Raw genomic sequence first — 22,477 nt, forward strand, 5'->3', positions numbered from 1 at the left:
TATGTATTAATTTAAATACCGTTGTAATCCAATTCGTACATGCCAAGCGAAATTGTGTAATTTACCTGGATTATGGACATCCTTCTTCGCCAACATTAGAAGGGATTTAGTATCAAGAATTGTTTCCGATTTCCTTGTAGATTATTTTATTTCTTCATTCATTTCGAAAATTCTTCCTAAACTGTTAGTAATCCTTTTGAACCTGATAGTTAAACCTGTTGAACTATGTTCTACTATCATTTAGACACTTTACAATTGTGGTGCGGCGGTTCTCAATTCACGATTGAAGAAAAGAAAAAACATTCAAAGCAATCAAATTGATATACCACTTTACATCGTCTGTGAATTTGTAGAGCCTGGTACAACAGGATTAACTACTAGGTTCAAGAGCATCACAAACAGTTAAAAAGAATTGCATGACCGATATTTATTAGCACTATGCAAAAGTTTACACTCGCATCAGCTTATACCAATGAAATTGGTAAGTAATGAAGCGTAAGTAAGTTTTTCTTGTGTGTTAAACGTGCAATTTGGTGAATAAATGGGTGTTGTAATATCTGTAAAGAACGGTACTGTTCAAGTAGAGCTCGTGTTCATCAGTTAGTTGTGTGCGATTAGATAATGCTTTTACTGTAATTTAACGATTGGTTTGAATTAATTGCCCGTTTAATTTCATCATATACTTGTGTAGTTATCGATTGTATCATTTAGTGTATTTAAATGGATTTGGCTCTTAATAATAAAAAAAAAACCCTTAATAATTAATAATCCCTTAAGCCCTTAATTAAAAGTAATTTTATTATTTTTAATAATTTAAAAGGCCCTTCACAACAAAAAATCTTCGACTACCCAACCGATCATAAATAATTCCATTGGTTTTTCTGAAACCATTTTGCGTTAGACACAAATTAATAATTAACACGTTAGCTGATTCCGTTCAGTTCTTCATAACCAAATTAACAACTGTGTAATGTCAATCGGTTGCTTATTAATTATTCCTCATTGTTCTCATCAAGCACGTGCACGCAATAGATAGGTGTTACCTGCTCCGTAACTTAGCTTTTATGTGCGAGTTTGTCTTTGTTAGGAGAAATGTAGTTGAAAGTTTACTTATTTTTATTTAGATCATTTTCTTTTTTCTTTTTGGAATTATAGATTGGGATATGACTTCCTTCTATGTAGGTCGTCGGTTATTCTCTCCATTCCTACTTGATCTTCCTTCCTTATGTGATTGTAATATAAAAAAAATGACATTACGTGTTAAATGATTTTGATGTTAGTAGGCTACTCGAAGTAAGTAGTAAGTGATTAATTCGGTTTAGTTACACACTTTTATCTCCTATTCTAGTGTTATTTTAAGATTTTTTCATTTAAAAATCATCGTATTAGTGTATATAGTCATTTTTAAAATATATATCGTGTTTTTTGTTATCATCTTGTCTTCGTAATATTACTTTAAAAATCCTGTTATCTATTTGATCCTTATTGTTTTTGAGGTGCTTTTATTTTTACCCAAAACCTTTTTCCTGAATTAGTGGCCAAATTTACGTAAATTATTACTTTTGAGTAGACTAGGATATCTGAATAAAAGGAACAGTTGTTTCTCTTCAAATTTTCTATGATTGTCATTGTTTGGTTTGAATGCATTTCGATTGCTGTAAATATTTTCTCAGCTGTTTTTACTTCATCCTTTCTCTTTTTCTAAATTGGATTGCAGGGTTTACTGTTTAGAAGCATAGTAAGAGTAAAAAGTCATTTACAGTTAACATGCTGTGCTGGTACTAAAAAGTAAAGTGTACGTTTTGTACGTATTACTACTACTACTACTTCCTGGTTTTGTGTTGAAAAGAATTCATCAGCTGAATAAAAATAATCGATTGAAAATATACGTTTAACGATTTTTCTAAAGTTTTTTCGTCGGTACAGTTTTAAAACCATTTCGAAGATTTTGTGTCAGTTTACTCCCCGTTTATGATGGACTCATTTTTAAGTAACATTAAATTATAGTATTAACCTTATGGTAACGGTCAACATTCTATTTTTATTTTATTTACTTTTTATTAAGCTGACATCTAATAGCAGTTGAAAAATGAGTATAGATTGTCCAAGCCGAATTGGCACAGATCTGATCTATGCGATGGTTTTCTAGCTAGCGAGCGCTTGGCTGTAATATGCTACTTGTGGAAGAGAAGCATATATACGATATAATAAATTTTACGGTGTGTATGTAATATAATAATATATATATAATACTAACTCGCTCTTGGACTATGTATGTGTATGTGAGATTCACGGTACGGAACCTTTTACTCGAATTTTGAAGCACTTACGCTTATCCATTCGCTCTGAAATTTTGCATACACGTTTGCTTCCGATTACAACACATTTTAGCAACATTTTCGACTCGTTAAGATGCCCATAAGTTGCTAAGTGATTTAATACCACTTGAAATTATGCAACCTCGTTTACTTGCATATTTTCGTAGTGAAAGATAACCTGTTTCGGTAAGTTTGGATCTAAAATTCGCGACCGAAGTTTTGAGTAAATTAAGTACTTCATAACCGAATCCGAATTTTCGGACGAAAATCGCAAATATCTCGAAAACGGTCGGTCCTAGCGCTCTTAAAAATTATTTCGACCCCCCTGGGAATCAACTCCATCCGCTTCCATTAGTACCCATCGGAAGGTAATATTTTCAAGTGCCCCCGGGGCGCCGTTCGGAAATTGGGGAGGGGGTGCCACCGCATAATATCTCGGCAATCCCTTGTCCGATTTTCACGATTCAAACGGCGTATGTATCAGCAGATCGAGCGCAAACTGTTTAACACACCAGGTACAGTCTTGATCGACCGGATCTTGCTTATCCGGAATTTAAATCGCTTAGCCCTATGTTTTGATTGCACTCACTCGCTCACCGTAAAACGAACCGATCCGATCTTTAGCTAAATACACTCAAACCTGTGCGCAAGCGCAGCGTAAAGTATAAACTTATGAAGACTAAAAAGTAGAAAATGAAAAAAGTATATAAAAAACTTTTTAAAAACCACTCTTTTGTTATTAAGTGCAATAAAAAGTAGAGAATAAAAAAATTATGTAAAAAAAAGTTTAAAACACCACTCTTAAATTAAACGCACTAAAAGGTGAAAAAATAATTTTATGACGGTATCTCAGAACGGATTTGACGACAAGCTTTGATGGTGATATGTAAAGTTATGTGAAAGTCATAGCTGCAAATTAAAATTTTGATGTTTTTGCCAATTTTTTCACATCCGTGATGAATGGCCTAAAGGTGGGAAGCACGCTCCTCATTCTTTAGTCCATACCTCCCAGAACAAAGGGCGAAGAGCGTAGCATAAACAGTAGACATCAATCACGTGCGTGTTTGGCTTGGATATTTTATGCAGTTACAAAACTATAAATACATTTAGGGCTAAACAATAATCAATAACAGCCGATTAATCTGCATAATATTGCATAACATATCTATTTTAGTATCTAATTATGAAATAAATTATTAATTTCATAATATATAAACACAGGATTAAATAAGTAACTGACGAGTACAAGATGTGAAGTTGGTGATCGATTGGAATAAACAATAGTCAGTCGTACCGTATACATACTGTCTTTAATCGAGTAGTAATAAACCCTTGCTCGTTAGGCAGCAAGATATATACTGCGATCTGTGCCGATTCGATGTGGAAATGTTATACCTACGTATTAGCCCGTAACCATAAAGATCCCGTAACTTTGATAATACTTCGAAGTTACGGGATCATTAATATATTTTACATATTTAAAATATAAGCATTATTTTCTGTAATTATAGATATAAATTAATCAAACTTAATGTACGCTCGCTTCGGCCGCTAACCTCGACTAATTAACAAAGTAATGTTTTGATTATTTAAATAATAAATAATTGCAATAATTAACGAATTTATTATTGAAATACTCAAAATATTACTTTGTTAGGGAATTAGTCGAGGTTAGCGAGCGAAGCTAGCGTAGATAGTTTGATTATATTACATTTATAAAATAAATAAATTTAAACGGTAATATAATTGGTTATATCAGGTGATATTAACAATAACTCAAAAGTTTGGAATTTATTGGTCGACGGGCAAAAATTCATATTTTAGATTACGACAGAAAAAACTGCTAATTAATTTATTGTATTTTTCTTCATGTAAGTACACCGCTTACTACTACTCTACCGTGATAATCATAAACTTTGTTATCGGATGATAAATGATTACGATGTAATCTTTCAAATTTTCAGTAATCTTTTTTTTTATTAAGCGTATTGTCATTGATTTTTACTGTTAAATTTTATTCTTGCTTATTTTTTTTCTTTCTGAAATTCAGTTAACATTTTTTCGTTATATAATTATTTCATTTCTACTTAAATATTTACGGACGAACTCTAAATGTGTCGGGTAGTTTATCTTCTTTCATGACATTCTGTATTGACTACACCTCGATTCATTAAAGTAAGAAATAAAATGGAATCTAAGCTTTGTGTTGGACGCCATACTTTAATTTAAGGAATTATATTGTCTGTATTCTAAGTGTACACGTTTAGCGTTGTATTTTTAACATCGACAGATGTTTTCCTGTTATTTTACAGAGTCCCAAACCACTTAAGTGCAGTAGCATAACTGTTACGTTTCTTAATAAATTTATCTGTTATATCAGAATTAGCCGCATACGTTTTCCCTCGAGTAATCAAACATCTGCGAATTTCTTTCTTTTTTTTTTTCGCCTGTCCACCAGTTTGGTGAGTATCAACATCCTATGATGTTGATCAAAAAGTCATGCGACCTCATATGCGTGTAAAAGAAAAACAAAAATTATTGAAGAAAATTAAATTTTATCGACGGCAAAATTCTGTCTACGGGTATAGCGAATTCACATACGAGTTAAACGACTTTATTATTATCGATAATTTACCCGTTTCGTTGAATGCAATGTGAATATCGAATAAGTTCTTTCTGACGTAAATATACCAGGTGATAATTTTTCTGAAACGGTGACATTAGCGTTGTTATAATTTTTTTAATTTTACACCATTATTAGAGCCTGATTACTAAATACTGTCGGATATGGGAAAATGGAGCAACAATTACGGACGGATTTGGGTATTTTCCTTTGGTTTTTCTGTTTTAATTGTTTTCGAATTATATAAATTTGTATATTATTATCTGGGATGCGTGTCTTTTTCATAGCTTTTTATCATATCCGATCTGTTTTGTCTCCTCCAGCTAGTTTTCCCTTTCTTTTCTTTTAAAAATCCATCACCATATTTTCTTCCTGTATGTTCATGTCGTTAAACACTTAGGTTTGGTTTCATGTGTTAACAAATTTTTCGATTTAATGTATTACATTCAAAGAGTATTAGGTACGTTTGTTATCATTATTACGGTTTAGGATAAATGTATAGGATACTTTTTTACGTATAATTATCGTCGATTGTTTCTGTTTTGTTAGCTCTAACTTAGCTAGTTTCTAACGCTTTGTAATGAAATTTGTTATTGCTCACACGTATTCCGGTAAATTTACAAACGCATTAGAATCTGAACTGAAAAGATGTACGTTGAAACGTTTGTTTCAGTTGGTAGTTCTGTTTTCTAAATACAAAAAAGAATAATTTCCTTATCGGTCAAAAAATAATATTTATTGAAGTGAACAGTGGTATTTCTCCTTGACATAAATAAATTTACTTCACGTCTTATCTAAATGATATTTTTCACATTTTGTCGTTATATGAATAAACTTTATAATTTCGATTCTGTATTGTTTCTTATTCCTGAAATAAACTGTAGAGTATGAATGAATAGTTATTCCTTTTCTATATAAAGATTATTTTATTACTGATGTACAGAAAAATAATATCGGAAATTTTTTAATTAATAAATTAACGTCCGTTATTATGACGGCATTTTAAATCGATGTACTTTATATTATTTTTATATAAATATTTTAAGCAAGTCTTTTTTGAAAACTTAAGACCGGTTGTTAACGCTCAATAAAATAGTTCAAAGGTATTAGCGTAGTTATATTTCAATACTAGGAGGTCCTTTTTTATCGATTGCTCATTGCAGACAAAAATAAATTTAACTGTATTCTGGTGAAAAATGTATTTCTTGCAAAAGTACACGTCATCGGTTATCGTGAGCTGCAGTATTTTTTTATTTCTATAATTTTACGCAAGAATATTTCGGTTTTTTTCAAGGAATTCATTCTTTCTTTAAATACAAGTTATACGCGGTGATTCAGGATGAAAGGGAAGTAATTTGGTAACCGATTCTAGAGTTTGAAATAAGGAAAAAAGTTCATACAAACGTATGTGCGATAACTCTTTCCTAACGAGTTGCGTGCGGATGAAATCCGATTTCAGTTACCCCGGTGAAATGAGATCATAATAAAAATTTTATGGCGTTAAATAAGGGGGTAAACGCGATTATTTCGTAAGTTTATTGACCTGAAAAATTTAGTAAACAGGTCTCAGAACTATCTCCCTAACTTTTCATGATATCCAACGGAAACAGAAAAATTCGGTGACTTTTAAAAAATTAAGTACACAACATTAACTTTATGCTTCGAAATTAATTTGAATTCTACCCACTGTTGTCGTAAAATGATGGTTACATGTTAATAATAAACGTTATACGGTTTAGTTGTTTTTGTCATAATGATGATTGTGTTTACTTATTTTTAGGAATCGAGTTACGTAATGTTTTTGTGCTCAAAATTGTACCTACATTTTTGCAATTTAATCTGAATTTAAAACAGAAATCCTTTTGGAATTTTTTGTTTTGAAAAATACCGCGTCTCTTCACTCGTACAAAATATGTTGATATAATTTTTGTGTACGGCGCGGTGGAAGAGTACCGATTTATTACCTGGACGAGTAATTCCAAACCGTAAAGTATTCTGTAGAATTTTGAATAATCTTCGTGAGAATGGTACACTTCGCAGCGCTCATTTTTCATCTGAACATCAACCGGTACATGGTGATGAAAGGGAAAAAATTCTTCAAATGGTACAGCTTAGTCCTGCAATGAGCATGCAAAGAATTTTTACACGACTCAACATTCCACAAAGTACAGTATGTAGGACATGCGCATGGACCTGCGTTCTTCTCCCATTCAGAAAGTTTAACACCTCCAGTTTGGTGACCGTGACAGACTGCAGTTTTGTCTAGGGGTTAACAATAATACCGCTTAATTACGTTCATACTATTTTCGGATGTAGCTTCTTTTACCCGCAGTGGCATAAACAACATCAGGAATTCATATCGGTGGTGGTTTGAAGAAACCCCACATGCTGTACTTGAATCAAATTTCCAGGAACGATTTTCGGTGAACATGATCAACAACCAGTTAATAATAGGTCCTTTCTTACAAAAGGTATTCCGGAGAGAGATATGAAATTTTTAAACGATGTTTTTTTTTCAGTCCTTGAAAATTTCTTATTGGCAAATCGAATTGAAATTACTATCAGCTTGTAGGAACACCTATACATTTCACGAATGAAGTAAAACAATTCGTAGATGAAAGATTTACTGATAAATTTTTTGTACGTAGATGGTCAGTAAATAGGTCACGTAGATCACTGGATCTTACTCCCTTAGATAATGTGTATGAAAATGGATGACATGCGAGGTATACAAGCAAAAAATAGACGCACATGAATAACACTGATCACTCGAATTCTCAGTGATGCTACCCTCATGAGGATCGTAAAGATATCATTAGGTTGGCTACATAAAATGCAAAGAAATGAGTTGAAAAGTGTATAGATCTTAATTGTGGAATTTTCGAAAAATTAATAGCGTATTAACCACAGTGAGTATTTAAAAAAATAAATTAATAGTATTTTATTTTTTCTAACGTTTAAATTTATTCTACTAAAAACAGCTGTTTTTCGTTTTTACATATTGATAATATCTTTCTGTTAAGTTTGGTCTTAATAATGTTTTTATTTTTTTTCATTAATTTTATTACATCAGTTTTCTGTATATTAAATTATCTGTAAGTTTAAAAAAAAAAATTATACATTTATTGGTCATTTAACAAAATTATTGACCAATTAACCTAATTACTTACTTAAAACTTAAAAGCTTGTTTCTCGTCACCGAATTTTTCTGTTTTATGTTTGATATCATGAAAACTACGAAACGTACGTTTCTGGGTTCTGGCTTATTATTTTTTTTCAGATTAAAAAAAATTAGAAACCACGAAGTTTATCCCCTTATATAACACCATAAAAATGTCATTATGACCTGATTTCAACGAGGAAACTGAAATCCGGTTGAAATCTTTGTCTAGCCGTAACTCGATAACAAAGCGTGTTTGGAAATATGTTTGTATGAAGTCTATTCCTTATTTCCTGCTCTGATATTAGTTCCAAAATTATTTCTCTTTCCTCCTGAATAATTCTTTATATTAATTTTGTTGATCATTTCATTATATGAAATCGTGTCGCGTTTACATATGTTACTGAAATCATTAACTAAAAATGTGTTACAATAGAAAGGAGCATTTATCTAAATCTTTAAAGATTTAATTCTTTATACTGGTAAAAATTTATTGCTATTAATGCGCGCATTTTTTAAATTCAGGTCGATTTGTAAAAATTATTCGTTAAGTTAAAATAGATAAAAAAAAAGAAATCTAGTAAGAATTTCCGGACAAAATTCAAGGGATGGAGGAATTCAAATTAGGAATCCTACTTGACGTCTCTAATTTCTGGGAATTTGAAATTATTATTCAACGTTTCATAGATCCTTAAAATTTTTCGCTCAATATTTGTTATGAGGTTTTAAAAATAAAGTTGCATTTTATATTGTCAGACAAAATTGTGTCCGTAAATTAGATCTGTTACTTTGTGGATTTTAGATTAGGCGGTTCTTTTATAATTAATGCAATCATTGTCGTTGAAGCTTTTTTAAATTTCTGTACAGGAAACAAAGTCTATAGACCGATTTATTATCGAAACTTCTGCCTAGCCCCCTCCTTATTTTCCAGCGTAGATTAGACAAGAATTGCAGATGAACGGACAAGAAAGAGAAAAAGGCAAAACGAGAGATCGCTTCGGTTTTTTAGATTATTTTTTATTATTTGTTGAGTTCGATAATGTTTTGTTAAAAAAATTATTGGTTATTGTATTGCATTTCGGCTTGCAAAATCGCGGAAGAAAGAGTTGACTAAGCTTCTTAATATGTCTTCAGTCGATTGGAATCTGGAAATTATTTGCTATTTCAAGTCGAAACAGTTATTGAGAGATAGTTAATTTATTTTTAATTTTAAATTAGTTTCAAAAACATTTCTACGTTGTTTAAATAGAAATAATATCTGTATTATAATAATAATATCTGTAAGTGGAACTAGTACGCTGAAGTAGTGTCGGTCCGGGAGATATTCGCATGTAGTACGCATGTACCGAGGTTGGCAAAGTTGTCTACATCCTGTGTCGTTTTGTAGTCTAAAATCCACAACGCAAAAGATTTAATTTACGGACACAATAATGCCTTTTGTTTAAGGCAATTCTGGCTATATAAAATACAGCTTTATTTTTAAAACCTCGTAACAAATATAGAGCGAAAAACTGTAATGGCGTCATTTAGTGACCAGCTCCGCCAGAGTTACGAGTCTATAACAAACAAATTTATTTAATTTTCATACCAGGAGTACTCGCATCGTATGTATAAGGAGTTCGATAATTTTATGTTTGTATTTGTAAAAGTGTGAATGTTGATGTTATGCTAGATAAGTGGTAAATAAATTGTACCGATCAATCATTCCTGTAACACAATATCGTCAGTGTTATTTCTGAGCATTTGTGCGAACCGTTTAAATTAGCATTTAATTAAAATTTTGAATCGATAACGGAAGTATACAGTTTTACGTTTTTATATTCAGTATTTATTTTTGTAATTTACCGATTTTATTTCGCGTAAATATTTTCTAATGATAGAACGAACGCCTGGGAAACATTGCACGCAATCGCAGTTTTGTAATAAGTCATCAAATCTAAAGAATCTAAATAATTTTTTTTTAATTTTCTAAAGGACTACAGACCCTATGCGAATAATCCTCCGTTGGAAACGGGCTAGTAAGTGGAATTTGCCTTCGTTTGGTGATGTCATATCTTCAAATAAAAGACTAACTCGGATAGCGTGTCGTCTATGAGTTTATCACCAAAGATATCTACATCGTTTTTCAATGTAGAATCATTCCTTTTAGCATTTTGCTGTGAGGTTAGATATATATATATATATATATATATATATATATATATATATATATAACAAAATTATCTCGCGCGCGCGCACGCACACACTTTTAATAACAGAAACCCGTCTTGAAACAAATTACAAGCGAATATTGTTCTCGACAAAACCTTAAACAAAAGTTTTTAATCGGAAAAAGGATATTGTGTATGCGCGCATATATTAGGGAAATATATATTCTTAACCAAAAATTATATGTAACACGGTTAGTAAATGTTTTAACACGATACATATCTCTATTTTAACCAAGGCACAAGGAATAAATTGTTCGAAATCTGAAATAATGATTTGGCAGGAAATTTTTTTCTATTTCCTCGAATCGAAGAAGATGGCCTTACGTATAACTGCGATGCAAAGCTAATTAATTATCCATCCATCTTTTGTTAAATTTACCGCCGTAATCAACAAGCATAAAAATTTAGCGGATACAATTTCTATCAGAATATATGCCGATAGAATCTTAAAGGTGAGCTTTATATGGTTTCTGTGTGAATTTAAATTTCCACAAGAACTCGCAAAAAAAAAAAAATTGCGATTTATGTTTTTAGCCGTGAACAAGAATCCGATTTTAAAATATGTATGTAAAAAGATTTCAGCTAACACTTCTAGTCGTGTTTAAAGTGGAAAATATCTGTAACGGATAGCTAGATATCACACTCCGTGTACTAATAATTAATTTTTTTTATGACTAAAAAAAATTAAATCCTTGATCATTCAGACCATATACCACTGGATCAAGTAATCTTCAGAAACTTATTATGTAACTATTTTAATAAAATAGACTTATTAAATAATAGTATTGATTAATGAAAGTTAATTATAAATTAAAACGCATTTTATTAATGACAATCGGTAACGTTTAATACATTTTTTATTCTGGCATTTTTTGTTGGGAATTTATAATGACTTAAGTAAAAAATTTATTGTTAGGAATTAATAATATAATCAATCTAAATGTGCGGTCATCGTGTGATGCCACCGTGTACCGTGACCGGCTGTAAATTTGCCTGGACTCGTCGAGACAACCTTTTATTATATTTAACCTTGGATCTGTACATCGTTATTTTACATCTTTCTAATAAAAATTATTATAGTATCTAAGCTATTTTATTTAATTGAAATAGTGTGTTTCCACCGTACGAAAAATGTAGTTTACCTCCTGTATAGAAAAACATATTCATAAATAACGTACAGTTTGTTTTTAATTGTAATTTATTTCTACGTGTCGTGGATTATTCGAAGTCGAAGGGAAATCTCATATCAAGTGTTTATGTGCTCTAACAGGTGTCCTGATCGTTATATTTTGACATTGCTGAAGAAAGTTGATTATATTAGAGAATATTTTTCAAAAGTTTTGTTCTCTGTAAAATTATTGACGTGTTTAACATCTCTAATAACTTATTAAAGCCTCTCATTTTCCATTATAGAATTTTTTCTTGCCGTTCGACCACAATATGATTTTATTAATATTCCTGAATTAATGTTGTTTTCAGAATCGATTTAACGGAATCGGTTACGGAAAAATTGCGATGTTGTGTTAGGTTTTATTGCGTAAACGTCACAGTTACTTTTGTGAGTAATGTCTGCTATTCCCTCGGTTTTTTAATAATGTAAATTCAAGTTTGAGCCGATTTAAAGTATTTGTTTTTATGCGGTTTTCGCGGTTAAGAAATGTTATGATGCAGTATTATAAATATATTTTGTGGTAAATATCTCTGAATTTCCCCTCCTTATTCTATTCATTAAGTAGAATAGTTAATGTAGCGTTTATGTTATACGGTTAATCTTGTTTTGCAAAACAGAACTCGAGCTGCAGATGGGAAATAATGCGTCCGTAAATATGAATTATAGATAAAATTTTCCGTTAAATTCTAGATAGTAATATATAAAATAATACTGTATAGGAATATGTAGATTCCATTACTGTATTGGTTTTTTTTTTTTTTTTTTTTTTTTTTTTTGTTAATTTAAGTAGTGTAATAATATCGTCATATATTTTGCCAGATGAGATGACGGTTAGAAGCGGAAATAATAGTAATAAAGGAAAAGAAGGTCTGTTAGACAGGAAGAGAGTAAAATACCACCTGGCATCTTCTTTACGTTAACGAACCTCCTTTTATTGCATTTAGACGCAGCCCGCTAGAGTAATTATTATAAACGTATTTAGATGACTTTGAAGTCATCTTGAAAAAACTTCTTTTTTTTTTTAATTTATAGGTCGTTTTATTAGAAAAAGGTAAGCTTGAGCGGACTTTCTTATCGTATTGCTGAAAAGGGGCACGACTGATTAACACGTTTATTGACGTTAAGGTCAGTCGAAATATTGCTTCCGATCGTATATTTAGATTGTTTAAAAAAAAAATTTGTAACTTTTAATTTAGTGTGCAACTTGCTTGCCGATCGATAAATTAGTCGGTAATTTTATTAAATACCTGATTAAAGACGTTTGGATTGTATAATCTAGAGATATCACATTTTAGTTTACCCTTTTCCTTTTTATACGATGTGAAAGTTTATTTGCAGCATACTTTTGTTTGCATTTAGTTTTTAAAAATTTAGATTATGAGAATGGACTATGCATTTATTTAATATTTTTTCTATGAAAAGATGTTCTTATTGTGTTTCATTTTCGACAGAAATCAGGTTAATTTTAGATGGTAAATACTTCATTCGACTGCTGATACAAATAATGTTCGGCTTCCAAACATTCACATGCATCAAGACTTTACTTATTCAGTAAAATCGTGCGTAGTTCAGTAAATATCTGAACTAAACATTTACGGTGTGACCGGTATGATAAGGCACTTAAAGTCTTTTAACACTCGATCAGTATTAAATGAAAGGCAAAGTATTTAATTCATCAGTAGACACTGTGCGTTTGTTAAAATGAAAATCGTTTAAATTTCCTCTCTGAAAGACTGAAATAAAGTGCGAATAGGTTAATTGCTTGAAATTGATTTGATTTCCTACTGTATTATGACACTTTGTCTTCTTCTTTTCGATACCGATCAGTTTTTATAGACACAGTTGTGGAAGGAAAAAAGTAAAATTTATGTTTTGAGATTACGTTAAGTAATCTATTCTGTTTTGTTTCAGCTCCTGTCGGTTTGCTGAACGACTGAGCAATTATGAATGAATTGGACAGTTTACGGCAAGAAGCAGAAACATTAAAAAATGCTATTCGAGTAAGTATTGATTTTATTTGCTAACTTTTTTTTAGTACTGTACTGTAACGGTAAATTTAACGTGTCTACCCTGTTTCTTGGCTTATTAAATTCATCATTTCTGTATATGTCTTAATTTTTTTTTACTATGGGAATTTAAACTTAAATAAGAATCAAATCCTTGGAAATCTTTAGCAATTTCAGCATGATCTACAATACTTGAAGTCCTTCCATTTATATACTGAAATGTAGTACAGGAAGGAGTGGGTGAGGATATTTATCTTTGTATGTGAGTATTGTATTGCATACTGAAACAATTGTTTTGTATGCGGTCAAGCTGTTATATTGTTAATATAAGGTTATTTATTACAGAACTTAAAAATTCATAAAAATAGTAATAATCTCTGCATTGGTCTTCCTTTTCTTCTTAAGTAATTTTCTTTTTTTTTTTCTTAACAGAATGGATGCATCTAATATACAGATTATCGATTTAGTTATGAAGTCTATTTTAATAATAACGCTGTTTACTGTACTGTTAGCCGCAAAAATAAATATACTTATTATTTCGCTGAAAAATTATAAAATTTGTTACATTTCTCCTTAACAGCTTTTTTTTTTTTTAAATGCGCTGCTGTTAATTATAAATCGTTCGATTATTTAAATGTTTCAATAGTCATCTTTACCTTTTTGCATTTGCATTATCCTTCGAAGGACAATATTTGTTGAGTACATCAGATTGATTTCATCGTACTAAATCGAGTTCAGGAATTAAAACCGTTAAAAAATGTTATTTCCGTTGCCGGGGGTTTTGAGAAACGTCATCATGACAGCGTTTGAACTGTTGAACTATTATTGGTAGTTCCCATCACTGTTGTGAGATGGGCTTTTTTAATTTAATTAAAGTGTTTACTGATTTACGTATTTAGAAGCAATTTAGTAAATACGAGGGCTATTCAGAAAGTAAGGAACGTTTCCACCTGACGCCGCCAGGCGCACGCCAATCGCGTATTATATTGGTGTGCTCGTGCTCGGCACCTCAGTCAGCGTCCAGCCGTGACAACGTGAACATCTCCCCCGCACTGCCCGTTTTTTTATATACAAATTTGAAACGTGTGCTGCAATCGAAAATCCCGCCATTTGTGAGGTGCGGTCTGCGATTCGTTTTTTGTCGGCAAAAAACTTAAAACCGATAGAAATTCATCGGGAACTGTGTGAAGTGTACGGGAACAACGTAATGAGTGAAAGTTCTGTCAGGAAGTGGTGCATTCAGTTTAAAAATGGCCGAACAAACGTTCACGATAAAAAGACGAGTGGACGTCCGAGCATTGTAACGGACGATCTGGTCTCCAAAGTTGACGAAAAGATTCGTGAAAATCGCCGTTTCACAATAACTGAGCTTTCTCTATGTTTCCCACAAGTTTCACGGACTTTATTGTTTGAAATTGTTTCACAGAAGCTAGGCTACCACAAATTTTGTGCAAGATGGATGTGTCACTGAGTGGTTGAGGTCACAGGCGGTAGAATTCTATGACACAGGAATTTCAAAGCTTGTCCACCGCTATGATAAGTGCCTGAATTTGTACGGTGATTATGTTGAAAAGTTGTAGTTTAGTCCCTCTTTCACATGTATATAATAAAATGTTTTTCTTGTACTTGGTTTTTTAAAATTTCAAAACGTTCCTTACTTTCTGAATAGCCCTCGTAAATCATCGATAGATCAGCATTCATAATTAATATCTTTAAAATCTATATGACTAATTTTCAGTCAAATTTCATCAGTGTGGTTTTGACATTTATTTAGATGGAACGTCCTTGTTAAGAGATTTCATCTGATCGCCCGTAGTGTACTCTTGGTTATAACCCAGTGAATTTAAAATTTAGCGGTTGCGTATAGTCCTAGACTAGGTCAAATATCATTCGATCAAGATCACCTATGCGGTATTAAAATTTATAAAAAGGGTATCTAAAAAATAAATAACATTTGGTTAAAAAAAATGTGTAGAACTTTTTTTATAGCCTTTTTATATTCCTTTTCCACTAGTCGGTTTAATATTTTCTTGACAGATTTTCAATCTGTCATCATTAAAAAGCCGCTTGCTTCTCATTTTTTTTTTTTTTTGACAGGTGGAAGGCTCTTAGAGCCGCCAAGTCCTAGTTAAATGTGGTATGACTGAAAACGCCTTATCCAATTTTTCCGGTATGAGATCATAGTTAACAGGATATGGAGTACGTTATCATGCAACACTACATCCTTTGCCAACCGTCTTCCGCCGCCGATTTTGGATAGTGCGCCACTACTCCACTAGCGCTAGAGTTGTGTGTACTTTTATCTGGCATGAAGTTGATTAAAAGGTTCCGTTTCCTCAGTCCTAGTCGATGAAGGTCTTCTTCACCGGTAACAATAGAAGATATTCTCACCTCTTCGAATTATAGCGTCTTAAATTCGATTATTGTTATCTCATTCGCATTAATATTGTGTTTCCAACGCGCATATATCTTGTAGTCTAAATTTTAGTGGTCGAGTTTATCAAGAATTACTCAAGAAACTATCGAAAAAATCGCCCCAAATTTGAGATTGCCCCTCGACAAGGTAATTTTTATTTCTAAAATATTTTTATTCCGTAAATATCGCTCTTTGACATGTTCGTTGTTTCTTGTTCCAAAATATTTCAATTATTTCCTTTCACTTATTGCATTAACACTACCTACAAGAACCAGTTACCTATGGATTTCAGCCGTCAATTTAAAAAAAAAAAATGAAAGTCGACAGTTTAAAACGAAGTCGATACTTTTTAAGAGCTTTCTAACTCGCACATAATTGACCAAAGAAAGACGCGGCAAGTGTTACTCTTCAGCATTGGTGTCAGCAAATCGGAACATTGAGTCACACGTGTGGGGACAACCTCCGCAAGGAAAAATTAGTGAACTTTAATTCGTTCAAGATATTCTTTGTGTATAATGTAGAAAGAATTTTATAAATTTAATGAATGTCTTTGTTAACATCTTAGAAACGTCGTAATGATAGAGCTCGTTTTTTTTTAACAAAACCGATTGTGTTTTCTACTCTAGTAGGTTTTTTCTTGTGATATGACAGTATATGTGTGTGTTTGTGTATTGTCGTTTTATCATTGTTTTGTTTAAAAAATGTCATTTCTACGATATTAAATTTGTGTCTATGTTCAGGAACATTTATTTATTTGCTCGCTTCCTCAGTTATATTACCGGTTAACGGCAATGTTTATTTACATAAACATAGCCTTTATTTTTCTGTGAATCGACAGAGGAACAGTTAAATTAGAAGCCACCGGGCAGCGAATGAAGCACCTAGTGAAAGACTGTTAATTGTTTCCAGTTGTTGAATTTAGATTCGTGGATTTTTTCGAAAAAAATAAAATTTATTCTTATTGTAAGCCAAATTTTAATGATTTATTTAAAGTTGAGTTAATATTTCGTTCCTAAATGTTCGTTTGTGCATTTGTTCGGAATCTGCTTGTCTGAATTTAAGGGAGTTTACAGTACACGTATGGATATACTTATCCCTAGAGGCTTGAAGTTTATATTTTTTTTATTTATCGGTCGTTTTGGAGGATTATTTAATGCTGTGGTTTTAAATAACATGCAAGTTATATAAGTTGTTTTGAAAAATTGTTCCAAAAGGGGTTTGTTAAATTTTGTTTCCCAAATATTGAGCGAAAGTCGTTTTTTAAACCGTAAAATTGCATTAAAGATGTTTGCAAATTGTTAAAAAAATATATTTAGAAAAGGTAAAAAATACTTGTTACCTTCTGTTCTTACATTGCATTGTGCTGATGTGCAAGTGTTTCTTTATAATTAACTATTTTTCATACATAGTAATTACAATAATGTCATGCATCAAAAATCTTAACTAGAATTTTATACAGAAGAATTGAGAGGAGAGTGGAAGAAGTGTTAGGAGAAGACCAATTTGGTTTCAGGAAAAGTATAGGGACAAGGGAAGCAATTTTAGGCCTCAGATTAATAGTAGAAGGAAGATTAAAGAAAAACAAACCAACATACTTGGCGTTTATAGACCTAGAAAAGGCTTTCGATAACGTAGACTGGAATAAAATGTTCAGCATTTTAAAAAAATTAGGGTTCAAATATAGAGATAGAAGAACAATTGCTAACATGTACAGGAACCATACAGCAACAATAACAATTGAAGAACATAAGAAAGAAGCCCTAATAAGAAAGGGAGTCCGACAAGGATGTTCCCTATCGCCGTTACTTTTTAATCTTTACATGGAACTAGCAGTTAATGATGTTAAAGAACAATTTAGATTCGGAGTAACAGTACAAGGTGAAAAGATAAAGATGCTACGATTTGCTGATGATATAGTAATTCTAGCCGAGAGTAAAAAGGATTTAGAAGAAAATATGAACGGCATAGATGAAGTCCTATCCAAGAACTATCGCATGAAAATAAACAAGAACAAAACAAAAGTAATGAAATGTAGTAGAAATAACAAAGATGGACCACTGAATGTGAAAATAGGAGGAGAAAAGATTATGGAGATAGAAGAATTTTGTTATTTGGGAAGTAGAATTACTAAAGATGGACGAAGCAGGAGCGATATAAAATGGCGAATAGCACAAGCTAAACGAGCCTTCAGTAAGAAATATAATTTGTTTACATCAAAAATGAATTTAAATGTCAGGAAAAGATTTTTGAAAGTGTATGTTTGGAGTGTCGCTTTATATGGAAGTGAAACTTGGACAATCGGAGTATCTGAGAAGAAAAGATTGGAGGTTTTTGAAATGTGGTGCTATAGGAGAATGTTAAAAATCAGACGGGTGGATAAAGTGACAAATGAAGAGGTATTGCGGCAAATAGATGAAGAAAGAAGCATTTGGAAAAATATAGTTAAAAGAAGAGACAGACTTATAGGCCACATACTAAGGCATCCTGGAATAGTCGCTTTAATATTGGAAGGACAAGTAGAAGGGAAAAATTGTGTAGGCAGGCCACGTTTGGAGTATGTAAAACAAATTGTTAGGGATGCAGGATGTAGAGGGTATACTGAAATGAAACGACTAGCACTAGATAGGGAATCTTGGAGAGCTGCATCAAACCACTCAAATGACTGAAGACAAAAAAAAAAATTTTCATACATAGTAATTACAATAATGGGGTTTATTTTTCGTAGTTCGATTACTTACCTTTGCAGGATGTTGCATTTAATGAATAAATTGAATATATTAAAAAAAAAAAAGATTATTCTGTGTACGTGACAGTATAGCCTTTCTGAATATAGTATACACTTGGATGGATGTGTATACTGTATTAGTAGATATGAGTTAAAGAGGTCTGCTGCAGTGTGGTGGACTGTGATATGCTTATGTGCTTGCCGAGTATAGATACCTATATCTGTTGTATTCCTCTTTTATTATTCATGTAGTGTTCATTAGGCATATCTCTTGAGGCATATTTCCTGGAAGACCTTCGTATAATGCTGAATGTAATTAATATTGTATTTTGTATCGTTACGCATATTTATACACCTTATAGGTTTGTATGTAATTAGTAGTGCACTAAAAATTGTCGTTTATTTTCTGTTGTATTCTTTTTATTTGTACCGTACCTCTTATTAGTTATAAAATAGGTAAAACTGTTAGTTTAAAAATGGGTTATCATCCCTCGAAATTAACTTATCCATTTCTTATCAGAGTATAAATTAAAGATATATATATATATATATATATATATATTTATAATTATAATAATAATAATATTCGAGGTAGCTGTGTAATTATGTGTCAGCTTGGTAGCTGCCGGCCTGAATAAATAAACTAATACCGTGTAGAAATAATGTCTAGGGAAAAATATCACGGTGTAATGACATGCGGGGGGTTATTATTTTATTCTGTTGGATATTTATCTTGCGTTGAAGTATCTGAGAAATAAAAATTTTAGGAAATTTCGATTTAAATCTTAACGTGTTGCTATGAGGACGTGTTTCTAAGGATGATTTTTTTGACTTATTCATTGGAAATCTTTATTGCTTTGTAGCATTATACATCCCTAATGGCTAAATAAGGGTTTATTGCAAAATACTTTAGAAAAGAGTGGCTGTTATAAATTACTGAAAAATGCGTACCTTCTTTCTTACTTTAGAAAATTAATCATTTTTCAGAATATTGCCCTCTAAGATGAATTACTTTCTTAGAACTCGTCGCCATTTTTCTAATTCAGTTAGTGGAAGAAAAAAAATCATTAATTTTGAGTTCTCTATTTCTTTTAATGAGAACTGCTGATTCTTCAAGCATTTTAAACTGAGAAACAGATAAAGGTATTAGGACAAAAATCTGAATTGTTTGTTAAGTTTGCTTAGCAACAAAGAGAATTGGTGTTCATAAACTGCTGTGACTACTGGTTTGAGACATGGTTTCATATTGAAAAAACGTGCGTTAGGTTATAGTTGAAACATCCAAGTTAACGATTTCTTTGGAACGTTTTTGTCTATCGGCCATAGCACATAAAGGTAGTCCCTCGAAAAAAAAAACCGTAATTCCTTTGCTGTGAAAGGTCTGATTGGTGAATCATCTTACAGTGAGCCGGTGTTCTACTGGCTATTTATATAACTCGTATGCGGGGGAAAAAGCCCGTCTCAAGGGACAGCTCCTACGTATTCCAATTTTCTGTACTCTAGCCTGCTAGCTATAATTTTACTCTCTCCTTGGAAGAATCTTTTCCTTATAGCGTAAAACCATTTAGTCCTATTAACGGTTGAGCCCTTGGTTCGTAACCAAATACATCTGAAATTCATTGTCATGAGACAACAAGAACAGAAATAGAACCAAAATGGGCGTTAAAAATTCATAAATTCTGCTCTAAGTAAAATTAAATTACATATTTTGATAAAAATTTGAAATTGGAGAGTTACGTATGAATAATAATAATATATAAACGTCCAAATTTTTACATTGATATACTCGCCAATTTTTATTATAACCTTTTTTGTAAACGGGTCTAATTTAGATTTATTTTAGTGCGATTCCGTATCATACCGTCTCAATGTAACCGTGAGTTAAATTTATGTTGAGACGGATTTTTCAAAGTTCAGGCCAAGTCGCAGATGAACTAGTGAATTATATTTATAGTTTTTGCCCGACACATAAGTTTTTACTGATATCTTTTTAAATAGTTTTTTGTACGGCTGTATTATAACGTTTGAATTACGCAGCTGGAACCTGTATCATAACGAGGGTCATTATAGAAGAGATTTTCGTTATGATAAAGGTGTTTAACCAATCAAAAGCTTACTCTTTTCAACCACTGACCAACCGGATGCGGGTATTGTTTAATGTATCAGCTGCCTTTTTACTTTGATTTTAAGTAATTAGCGAGCATAGGTTAATTTGAAAGTACACTAATAGGTAACTTAAATTTGTATATTACACTGCTTATCCTTTCGTTAATTATGTCGGATTCTGAGGAAGAAACGTCTTTAACACAGGGCGATGTTAAAGAAAAGGCAAAATTTTATGATTAATAACCAGTTCCACAGAAATGTATTTTTTGAAAAATTAAAAAAAGCAATATTCCTTAAACAATGTATTCTATCATTGATTTAAATTAATAATTAATTTTTTCTCAACCGTTGAAAAAATATGGTATGCAACTCTTGAAAAAATACGGTATAATGGCCATTAATGCACTCTTGCGAAATTTACGATTATCGTCAACGCTCGTAACATACTTAGCACTCGTGCGTTAATTGCTATCATTATTGGCTCATTGCATTATGTGCTATTACTACACATTTCATAATTTATCCGATTGGCGTCAACGCTTTTAAATGCTGGAGACTTAAGTCGCACGATATATTAGAGTGTATTTGTGGTCTCAACAGTCTTTGTATTAACAGAAAGTTTTGTGAAGTACGGAGCTTGGGTCCGGAGTAAAATAACTGATTCACATTCAATCAATCGGTTACCACTCCCGAAATTCATCATGTTCAATTCGAAAGAGCTCAGATAGTTATATGATTATAGATTTAAACTAATTTGTTTTTCTCTTTTTTATTTATGCAAACTGCTTTTTTTGACGTTAATACAAAGTCTTTCTAGACTACCTTCGTATATGCGTTGTATTTTATGAGCCATTCATCTATCTATATTCCGGAGAACGCCCCGCCAGTTGTTGTGGAGTTAAAAACAATATGAAAACGTATTTGAGTATTTAAACTTCTTGAATATTCGATTATCTTACTTTAACAAATTTTGTCCGTACGTTCGATAGATCGGGATTAAGTATATTTAGCTTAACCCACCGGGTTGGTCTAGTGGTGAACGCGTCTTCCCAAATCATCTGATTTGGAAGCCGAGAGTTCCAGCGTTCAAGTCCTAGTAAAGCCAGTTATTTTTACACGGACTTGAATACTAAATCGTGGATACCGGTGTTCTTTGGTGGTTGGGTTTCAATTAACCACACATCTCAGGTATGGTCGAACTGAGAATGTACAAGACTACACTTCATTTACACTCATACATATCATCCTCTGAAGAATTATCTAAACGGTAATTACCGGAGGCTAAACAGGAAAAAAGAGAAGTATATTTAGCTTAACCCACCGAGTTGGTCTAGTGATGAACGCGTCATTCGTAAATCAGCTGATTTCGAAGTGGAGAGTTCTACAATTCAAATCCTAGTAAAGCCAGATATTTTTACATGGATTTGAATACTAGATCGTGGATACCGGTGTTCTTTGGTGGTTGGTTTCAATTAACCACACATCTCAGAAATGGCCGACCTGAGACTGTGCAAGACTACACTTCATTTACATTCATACATATCATCCTCATTCACATCCTCTGAAGTAATGCCTTACGGTGATTCCCGGAGGCTAAACAGGAAAAAAGTATATTTAGCTTATTTCTGTGATAATAATTATTTATGTACGTAATTCTTTTTTTTTTAGAAATATAATTTGCTTACATCAAAATCGAATTTAAACACCAAGAAAGCAGTTTTGAAAGCATATTTTTTGAACGT

General features: G+C 32.0%; 1 protein-coding gene across 2 annotated transcripts in view; it reads left to right on the forward strand.

Annotated features, from left to right (window-relative positions):
- Positions 1-22,477, forward strand: part of Gbeta13F (guanine nucleotide-binding protein subunit beta-1) — a 173,829-nt gene that overhangs the window by 109,660 nt on the left and 41,692 nt on the right. For both annotated transcript variants that reach the window (XM_075371845.1, XM_075371766.1), the window contains one exon: positions 13,394-13,482. In XM_075371845.1, the coding sequence (XP_075227960.1) occupies positions 13,426-13,482 (57 nt within the window). In that variant the 5' untranslated portion in view covers positions 13,394-13,425. The remainder of the gene's footprint in view (positions 1-13,393; positions 13,483-22,477) is intronic.

This window comes from Lycorma delicatula, chromosome 1, assembly GCF_047948215.1.
Source record: "Lycorma delicatula isolate Av1 chromosome 1, ASM4794821v1, whole genome shotgun sequence".
Classification (NCBI taxonomy): Eukaryota; Metazoa; Arthropoda; class Insecta; order Hemiptera; family Fulgoridae; genus Lycorma; species Lycorma delicatula.